General features: G+C 48.3%; 1 protein-coding gene across 6 annotated transcripts in view; it reads right to left on the bottom strand.

The window, feature by feature from the left end:
* Window positions 1–6163: 6163 nt before the first annotated feature.
* The window catches only part of ZNF592 (zinc finger protein 592), a 77737-nt gene continuing 73477 nt past the window's right edge, over window positions 6164–10423 (bottom strand). For all 6 annotated transcript variants that reach the window (XM_025438169.3, XM_049108484.1, XM_025438168.2 and 3 more), the window contains one exon: window positions 6164–10296. In XM_025438169.3, coding sequence (XP_025293954.1) covers window positions 9760–10296 — 537 coding nt within the window. In that variant the 3' untranslated portion in view covers window positions 6164–9759. The remainder of the gene's footprint in view (window positions 10297–10423) is intronic.

The raw sequence follows: 10423 nt of genomic DNA, 5'->3' as shown, positions 1-10423 counted from the left end.
TTAGGATCCTGTAGGTCATGGCTGTTCATTCAGCAAATGTTTATTAAGGAATTGCTAACGACTGCACGTCAGGCATTTTGCCAGGTGTTAAGGGTACAGAAGTGAATGTTATTATAGTCTGTACCTTGTAGAACCTCTCCAGCCCAAAAGAAAGATAGAACCTCTGTTAGAAGTTTGTGTGTGGGGATCCCTGGGTGGCGCTGCGGTTTAGTTCCTGCCTTTGGCCCAGGGTGCGATCCTGGAGACCCAGGATCGAATGCCACGTTGGCTCCCGGTGCATGGAGCCTGCTTCTCCCTCTGCCTGTGTCTCTGCCTCTCTCTCTCTCTCTCTCTGTGTGACTATCATAAATAATTTTTAAAAAATAAAAAAAAAGAAGTTTGTGTGTGGTGCTGAAAGAACATGGACAAATTCATGCTGTGGATCTGCATTTGGAAATAATCATAATCCAAGGTTTGCTAGTAGATATGCGTACTGATGAAGCATTGTAGGAATTTGTTAGTGGTGTTAGGATCTTCTCTCCCAGATGTTTCAAATTTCCCGGGGTCCTGGAGTAACTGGGTGCTCGTGGTAGAAAAATCTTGAGTTAACTGTTATTAACATACTTCCCCAGCTCAGCTAGGGAAGCTGGTCCCCATCCTGGAATGGCAGGAGCTCCTGGGACCCTCTGGCCGAACCACCTGAGCCCCTCGAGTCGAGGTCTAGATGAGTTTGAACATGCCTTGTGTTTCCACTCAGTTTCATCTCTTCCCTTTCCATTCTTCTTTGAAGCATATGTTACCCAACATTTACTAGCTGTCAGGACACCATTCCACGTGCCTCACCATCCACCCAGTGAATTTGCTGAGTTCAGGCCACTGCACAGTGAGTGCCACTGGGTACCAGGCTCTGGCCCCCTGCCATCATCCCTGCCTTTCTAAGAATTCAGCCTACACACTGGCAGCAGGTCCACTGATCTCACCCTCTCAAAGACCTTCACCCCCACTTCCCTTTAGCAACCAAACCAAAAGCCCATCACTTGAACCTCGTCTGAAGAATTCTTCTACCTCTAAAGTACCATTTTGTTATCCTTCCACCTACTAAGCCTGCACTCTGCTTTAAGGCAACTCCACAGCCCTAACTTGTCCACTCATGAGTTTCTCCTTCACTTCTTTATCCACCTCACTCCATCCCCATCTGAACACAGGCACAGTGGGGGGCGGGGGGGCAGACAATAACCCCAACTCCAACTATACTTTCCTCAGAGGTCTTGTCTCACTTGACCCTTGACCTTCTACTAAATTTGCCTTGCTCATTCCTGACCTAGAATCTGGCTTCTGGCTCTGGTTTCTAACCTGAGTCTGGTCTCAGGCAGCTTGGCAATCATTTCCCAATCCCCCAAGCTGATCTTTTCTTTTCCCTATAGCAACTACTCCAAACAAGATTGCAACCTCCCCTTTGCCCTCCTCCCTTGCAATCGTCCATGACTCCTTCAAAACACAGAGAAAAGTGAGACCGTATGACAAGAGCTTCGACTTTGAAGGACAGGCTATCTAGCATCTCTGAGTCATACTAACCTCTGCTTCAAAACGTACATTGTTCTTTAGAAGGCTCTCAAACTTCTGCTGTCAACCATCCCTGCCCTCCCCCACACAGCCTCCTTCCTCACCACCTGTGAGGATGACTATTTGCTTTTCCCTGACATATTTACTCCTTCTTTCCCTTCCCTCACTACCTCTGCTTCTCAAAAGAGCTCAAAGGAAATCAGTCACATTACCAAGCAGTAATGAATTACCAGAATTAGGTTATAAAGTGCAAACTTTGACCTTCTGAACAAGACAGAAGCAGCCCAATGACCAGAGCTGAAGCGGAGGTCAGAACCAGACCCACCCGGCAAAAGTGGCCAGATGCCAATCCCTGAGTGGTACAGTGGAGCTCCTAGGGGTCAGAACTGGTTCTCTGGCCCAGAGCAAGGAGAGGTCTGAGTGGAAGAGCATGTGCCCCAGCTGTGTGGAAGGGAGGAAATGAGGGGGTGGGTATTGGCAGGGAGCAGGAACCACTCAGGGTTGGTAGGAAGGGGATTTGGTCATCGTGTAGCACCCCCTCCACCTCTCGATGGGAATAATACTCCTTTAGGCAGCCCATTTCATTTCCAGGAAGACTTTCCTTTTATTGAGGCTAATTCTGTTCTGTCTTCTGAAGCCACACAGAGGAAAAGTCTAGAGTAGAAGTCTTTTTGATAGAATAGCTCTGTAAAGGTATGAAAATACAGATCACAGAACACCTCATTTCTTGATGAATTACCAAGTTCCTGCAATAGGTCCTTGGGTGAGATGGCATGGAAAGCCCTACACCATGCTGGATGCTCCCCCTGGGAACAAATCCACTTTGCCAATGCCCACCTTAAGCTGCTGTGCCGTGAACATCACATTGCACATGTGAGCTCTTCCAGGCACAGTACAACTGTCATCAATGTCATTCTGGTCAATAGACTCAAGATCTTATTTTGCTTCTTGGCATCTGTGTAGACTCAGACTGAGGTAGCCTTTTTCCAGAAGCTATGGTGTAGGAATTGAGTTCAGAGGTCAGTGAGACCTTCCTGATGAAGCAACATCAGCTTCCACTCCACTCTTCAAAGCCCCCCAGGCCTGTGGCCCATCTCAGGACAAGTCATTAGTAGCAGGGTATATTAGTCAAACACGTGTCCACCCCTCCAGTTTCTTCTTTCAGTCTTTCCTTTTGATTCCACTCATTGAACCCTGAGCTCAACAAAGCCCTCGATTTCTGTTGGTCTTGCCCTCCCATGAGGACCTACTACCTTCTGCTGCAAGCTGCCTTTTCTGCTAGTGAATTTGCAGCGCTCTGGAGTGCTTATGCGACCACCCTCCAAGGGTCCCCAGAGCTCCCAGCTCAGGCAGCTGAGCCCCTGACCCTGGAGGGTGGAAACTCCAGGTCCTGCCACTCTGGGATGGGCTGGCCATTCTGGCACTCCAGGGACTGGAGATGTGGCCACATCTGTGCTGGGGTAAGTGAACACCTATTAAAGGATTATTGGCTGTAAGGAGCCACTCCTGATTCTGGTTTGATTGGAAGGGGAATTAGGGACTCAATTGCTCTAACCAGGTGCCCTCCCCAGTGTACCTACTCTGATTCCACATCAGATTGGAGGAGTCAGGAATTTCAGCCACAACTGTAGGCCCCATCCAAAACAAAGCAATTATGAGATGAGAAGATGACTCTGCAGTCAGGGGGCAGAGTTGTCACTCAGGCTCAGGACACAAGCTCCACACCCTCAGAGAGACCTGGGAAAGGCCCCTCTCAGCCCAGACCTCTCCTGGTCTTCTTGTAGGGAGAACCAGTCCTTTTCCTCCCCTTCAGGTCTTTCTCTAAGGACCCTTCTTTATCTCAGCCAGCCCTTCTTCCACAACAGCTACATCTTCTCATTTTTCTTGCAACTTTTACTACCTCTCAGCAACAGTGGCTACAACCAGTCCCAATGACTGCTTACCCAAGGGGCACCACCAACAGATCATTTCCAAGCTTGCTGGCACCCACCATGCTTCCTCCTAATGGACTGCTCCTAGTAAGCCCAGCACCACCACCACCACCACCACCCACTCAAAAAGTCAAGTGCCATCCCAGGCTCTAAACCATCTACCTGTCAAAACTCTCCTGCCTGTCCTCTACAACTTTCTACCCTTTCTTTGCTGTCCCTTCCCCACTCCCCACCTGGTCTGTCACACCTTTTCCCTGTTTGGAAATCACATTCCAGACCAGCCTCCTGTAGAAATGCGAAGCCTCCATCTCAAGCAAAGCAAAGTAGAACCTAGCCTCCCTCTCAGATACAAAAAATATTTGGCCCGGTCTATGCACCGTAGGTTCTAGGGAGAAATTCCAAGCAAATTGGTCCAAGGATTAGAATATCCCAGAGGAAAATAGGAATTGTATACAGTGTGCCCTGGGCTATATCTGAAAAAGGGAGGTGAGAAACAGTGGATTTTCTCAGTTTAATGAATGAACACCCCACCGGAGAATAGCTTAACAGCTCTTCAAACATGAAAGACATGATCAACTATCCCCATCTTCACAGAAAGTAGAGGCAAAAGGTGTGGGCCTAAGTTGTAGAAGTAAAGTCTAGTAGATTTTAGATTATCACTATGTATATAGAAATACCATTCCCACCCATGATGTGAGACGATGCTGCTGGCCTTCTTGAGGGCTCACTAAGATGGGGACTCTTCACAGTTAGAACTGACTTAAATGGCATTATCATATCCTTTTGCCCCACTTTCCATACAGTTACATATATATTGACTTTCTATTCTAGTATTTATTAACTAAAAATTCAACTTCAATTTGCGATAATAAATATAAAAAATAAGAGCAGGGGCACCTGGGTGGCTCAGTCAGTTGAGCATCTGTCTTCAGCTCAACTCATGATCCCAGGGTCCCAGGGTCCTGGGATCAAGCCCCTCGTTAGGCTCCCTGCTCAGCAGGGAGTCTGCTTCTCCCTCTGCCCACTCCCCCAACCCGCTTATGCTCTCTCTCCCTCTCTCTCTGCCTCAAATGAATGGGTATAATCTTTTTAAAATAATAATAAATAAGAGCATTTTAAAAGGCCAGTGCATGACACAATGAACTAGCTCAAGAATTCATCTGGACCCAGGTCCCTATTGAAAAGATGGATCTGAAGATGCTTTTGAATTATCAAGTCAACAGATAGTTCAAACTTGGAAAAGCCTGACAAAAGCCAAAAGAAATACTTATCAAAGAGCCATAACTCCATCTGAAAAAGCATAAATCTGATGCAAATGAAAGTGATACTGCCTTGTGGGGAGGAGGTGGAGAGGGATCGTTTCTATTTCTGCATATGGTTAGACCAAAAGTCAATAAATAAAACAATTAATAGAAGAAGAAATCGATTATAAGAGTGCTTGCCTCTAGGGAGGTCTCTTCTTCTCTTTTGGCATAAACATAAGGAACGAGAAGATAAAATCTAGCCAGGCTCAAGATCCCCAGAAATTTAAGCCAATACCCCTCCCTCATTTGACAGATGGGAGTCCTGAGGCCAAGAAAGATCAAACAACTTAGTTACAGAATCCAGACTGGAACCCAGGGCCTCTGATTTCTAGTCACTGGCTTTCTTCATTCTATCACATTGCCATGGAGTTCACCATAGGGTTAACATTCTGAGGAAATAATTCTGCAGAAGCAAAAAGCTGTATGCCCAGGACTCTTCACTGTACTGATGAAGTGGAAAATTTGAATGTTAAACAGGACATGGGTAAGTAAATTATGTTGCTTTGAAAGTGATTACAGTGATTGAAAATGAGGATTTAGGAGGCTATGTAGAGACATAATGTACAGATATAATGTTAAGTAGAAAAAAGTAGGGTACAAAATCAGAGGCAGGATAGTGCTAGTCACACCTGAGTGAATCTCAGTTCTGCCCCTTATGAGCTCTGTGGCCTCAGGGAAATTACTCAACTATTCTGAATCTCCAGAAGAATAGTAGTATCCATCTCATAGGATTGTTTTGCACCACCATAAGGGAATGAATGTGAGAATCACGTCTTCATATAGAAATGTTGTATTTCTGTTATCATAATCATATATTCAGCTTTGAACTGAACAAGAGTCCATTTGGAAAAGCAGTTGGAAAGGACTGGAAGCTGATAAACAAAAATGAAAACAACCGCAAAAGTAGGATGGGATTATAAATATGCATGTTTTTTATTTTCTCTAATAATGTGATAACCATTTTCCAATAAAAAGAAACACATTTTAAATAGGGACCTCAAAAAAAAAAAAATCCCATTCTTGGGACCTGGCTCTTTTAGTTTGTTCTTTCCTCCAGAGGCACCCTAGGTTCCCAGCACCTAGCTTCCTAAGATTGCTGTGGTATCTGTTGGTGGACAAGGTCAAGAAGGGCCTGGATCCCTTGGAAAAGGCAAGGTGGGGTGGGGTGGAGGGGTGACAGCACAACCCATTCTAGAATCTAGAACACCCTGCTTTGCTCAGACCAGACCCTGAGAGAACTTTGTAGCTACTAGTTGAATCAGATTCTTTCATTCACGTGTGCATACGTGCATGCATTCACTCACTCATTCGAACACTCTTTGGGACCACTGCTGTATGCAAGGAACTGTGCTAGGGGCTTTTAAAGAATTAGACTGACCCACTGGATGAATTTGGAACAATCTCCATTACACAAGTGAAAAAAAGCAAGCTTCAGAACACTGTGCATAGAATGCTACCATTTGTATTAAAAATAGATATATAAATATACATATTTATAAACTTGTAAATGCATAGAATTGCTCAGAAAGGGTACACAAGATCTAGATAACAGTGATTAATTCTGGAGGTGGGCTGGGGAGCTGAAGGCTGACCTCCGATAGGAAGCTTACTTTGCACTGTATATTCTTTTGTATTGTTTGGATGTCTTACCATGTATATGTATTAATTTTTCAAGAAAAACAACAACAAAAATTAAAAAAAAAAAAAAAAAACAAGGAAAAGAAAGTGCACCCAGAGCTGAGTATACAGTGGTGAGCAGGGCAGGCAGGGGGTTCCTCTGTCTCGGGGAAGGCAAAGTGTGTCAAACTTGCTAAGCCACGACCATTAAGTTTTCAAAACCAGACTGTTTACATAAGTTAAGGGAACAGTTCTTTCTACACCAATTATAGTAATTCGGCACATCGTTTTACAGAGATAAAGCAGTTGGAAAATAAATACTAGTCATCTGTCAGGCCTTAGAGTGTATTAAGTTGTAGTTTCTACAAGGATGGGGAGCTTATCTGTTTAACTTGATCAGTAGAGAGAGTATTCACTCCAGCTAACATGTACATAAGCGCTTGTTACAGCATTTGCTGATGATAACAAATGATATGCTAGCACACTCATTAAAAACATTTTTAAAAAGAAAAGATCAGAAGATATTGGACCCTGAGGGAACCATACTTTCTGGGATGGCCCCGCCCAAAATGATGGTCTTCAAAGGCAAGAAAAACCCCAATGTAAATGAAAGGTCATGGAAACACTGCCTGTGCTTCAGAACGTCACACACAGAGGTTTTGCACAAGGTTCTCCTTGGGGTGACTAGGCACAGATGGACTCCAAGGAGAACCTGGCGCCCCAACCACAGGAGAGGTAGGAAAGCAGGTGTCTGGATGGCTGCAAAGTGCTGACATACTGGGAGCTGGCCAGAGCAGCCGGGTCACTAAGGCAGCACAGGGGTTGACGTTGTGGACTTTAGAACCAGAAGGCCTTGACTCAGCAGCAGCACTTACAGGTGGCCCAGCAGGTTATTTTACCTCTCTGAGCCTCAGTTTTCTCTCTGGGAAATGGAAGGGGGGGTAAGCTGTGAGAACCCTGTGGTTATGAAAATCACTGTGAAGTATTTAGCAAGATGACGTGCTAGGATTGTCACTACTGCTACACAGTGAATAGGTGTCCCAGATCAATAGTAACCGCTCACTCACGGGGATCCAAGTCTGATGGCAGGGGAGGTGCACTCCACCCTCCACGCCTTGAAGGCAAGAATCTGTCACATTTATATAATTTCTCACAAACGGGGTGGGAGGAGCTTCCACCCTCACCATCTCACAAAGCCCATGAAGCGAGTGGGATGGGGATTACTAGGACTATTTGGAGGGGAGGTGCAAAGTGAGGGGGTTTGTTAAGAGCTGGTTAAGGGCAGAATCCAGGTTGTGGGTCCCCCCTCCGCCCCCAGCGGGTTCCTGGTGAATAGCTTGGCACTCTTTCCACTCTGCATTCCCAGGAAGGAGAGGTAGATCCGGGTCAGGACAGGTGGTCGAGCCTGCAAGTTTACCTTCCCCCACCCACTACCCCCAACTCCAGCAACCACTGCTGGCAAGCAGGAAGTAATCCAACAATCCATTTCAAACCCTTCCCAGAGCCTCCTTGATAGTGTTTCTTTGAGTGGACCACAGGTTGGGGTGGGCACCTGTAGTGGAATTAGGAAAGGGCCAACAGCCAAGAGGGCATAAACTCAGGCTTTGCACATGGCTTCACTGCCTGCTTGGGAAAGAGGGACACAGTGGCCTTGCCAAGTGCAGCAATTCTTAAACAGCAGATTCTCTGAAACTGAGGCGAGCACGAACTGTTCCCGGTGCCATTAGCATCTCACTAAAAATCTGGCATTTGACAGAAAATGTACTTTTCTTCTGTTGTGAAAAGGTCAGGTGTATTTATCTGACTTAACAACTTACAAGTGATATTCAATGCCTTCCTTGAAAGGGCACCTCTAAGAACTCAGCCAGCACCCACTTGCCTTTGCTGCGCTAGATCCTGCCGGGCCCAGCCCCACACCCCTGGCCCTGCAGGGCTGTATCAGAGGCGTGGGCCAGAGGTCAGAGGGCACACCCACACAGCCTGCCCCTGGTGCTTGGTCAGGCCCTAACTCTGCCACCAGTGAAGACAGCCCAACCTCCCCTGTCTAATCCTGAGAGTTCCCTGCAGCAGCAGCAGTTCCAAGGCGTCTTGAATTCGGCAAGATATCACAGAATTCCTCCCCTCTATCCCTTCCCCCACCCACCACCACCAGTAAAGGGTTCTCTTAGGTGGAAAATCCATCTGTAGGAAAGAGGGAGGTGCCTGAAACATTTCAATAGGCCCTAATGCCAACTCCGCTAGCCCCAGGGAGACCTGGCAGGTGACCCTTGACCCTTCCCTCACGCCCTCAGAAGGTCTCAGACTGAGGACCGAGCTCCTGGTTTCCTAACTACAGCTCCGGAATCTAGAGAGGACCTTTCTGGGACAGTAGGAACATTGCTCTCCCTCAGAGATGGGACAGGGAGGGAAGTCTGGGAGAGACTCTCCAGGGGAGCAGGATAGGGCCAGGCTCACTTGAAGAGGAATACAAGAGCCTACCTGCATGGTAAGAAGGTTTTTTTTATTTGAAATATAGTCTGAGCAACATGAGTGTAGCCGAGAGGAGGAGGGGCTGGCCTGCCTGGGGCAGCAGCCTCTCTAATGGCACAGGAGAGCAAGAGTCCAAATATTCCAATGTTGGTGTACCCCCAGCCCCACTCATCAGGAAAGGCAGAACAGCAGCAGAACAAAGACGCACAGCTCCTTCTGAAGGGTCTGCCTGCCCTGGCTGTATCTCCTGCTCTCCTGGGCTCCAGAGGTGTGCTGCAGAACCTTCTCCCACCCACACAAACAAGAGGAGCCAGTGTGACAATTAATTCTCCAGGACTACTTTTTGGGGAAAAGAATCAGAGAAGACAGGAAGGAAGGGCAAGGCGATTGAGGGCCCTCACCAAGCCAGCCTGGGCAGAGCTCTCCAAGAGGGACCGTGCCAGCACCCTCATCCCCCTTCTCCGGCTCTGCTGGCAGGAAGGAGAGCTACCATCTGCAGGCCAGGAGAGCTCCGAGGAGACCCCTGGCTGAAGGCAGCAAGCAGGAACCTTCCGGAAGTGCACAGCGCTGGGGGGCCTCAAGCCGAGTGGCCAGCGTTGAGGCTGAGCCACTTAAGCAGCCTGGGGTTGAAAGGACACAGATAAGAGTTGGGGTAGCAAGAAGCAGCACAAAGCCATAAATAACAGAAGCAGATTTAGAACTGTGAGGGTCCTGGGTGATCGCACATTTCCTGGGGCCGGGGGACACCCAGCGCCCCGCAGCTCGGGGCAGACACTGCTCCAGGACACAGCCGGCCACACTCACACCAGGGCAGAGCCTTTTATTTCCCACTGTCCACACAGCAGACGGAGGACGCCGTGGCATCACCCGGACTGCACACACTGTAGAGCCTCTGGTCACACCTGAGGGGATGGTGCATGGCTGTCCTGGTCCTGAGAGGCCTGTGGTTGACTCTGAGCATCTTGGGTACCGTCCTCCTCAGAAGCTGGGCCTAGTGATCTCGCCTCTGGGTCACCCAACAAAGGCTCTCCAGCACATTCTTCTAGTCCGTTCTCCCTGGTCTCCATGGACACCTCCTCCCCGGAGCCCTCCTCTGGCTCTGCTGCCTCCACAGCCACCTCTGCTGCCTCCTCCTCCTCCTCCTCCTCTTCCTCCTCCTCCTCCTGGTCTCTCACCTTGTGGACGATAAAGAGGTGGCGGCTAAGGGAGCTGGCAGAGGTGTAGCACAGGCCACAGAGGAGGCACTGAGCTGTGGAGTTGTCCGCTTGGTGCTGAGGTATGTGGCTCTGAAACTCGAGCCCTGAGTCTGTGGCAAAGCTACATTTCGCACACTGGAACAGGGACTTGTGCCTTTTGGTGGAAGAGACGGTTGCGCCATTGCTGGTGCCCGGAGTGTCCCCAGCTCCGCTGCCTGGTCTTTTCAGATGGCTCACCTGGAAGGGAAGACGGTGTGAGTCGGGGCTGAGCCCCAGACTGGACTCCCACACCTGAGCAATGTGGCCCACGGACTTGCAGAATCACCACCCAGGCCAGGCTGCTTGCCCCAGCCCTGAACCATGG

The sequence above is a fragment of the Canis lupus genome, chromosome 3 (assembly GCF_003254725.2).
Source record: "Canis lupus dingo isolate Sandy chromosome 3, ASM325472v2, whole genome shotgun sequence".
NCBI classification, from domain to species: Eukaryota; Metazoa; Chordata; class Mammalia; order Carnivora; family Canidae; genus Canis; species Canis lupus.
This window is presented reverse-complemented; position numbering and strand designations above follow the sequence as displayed.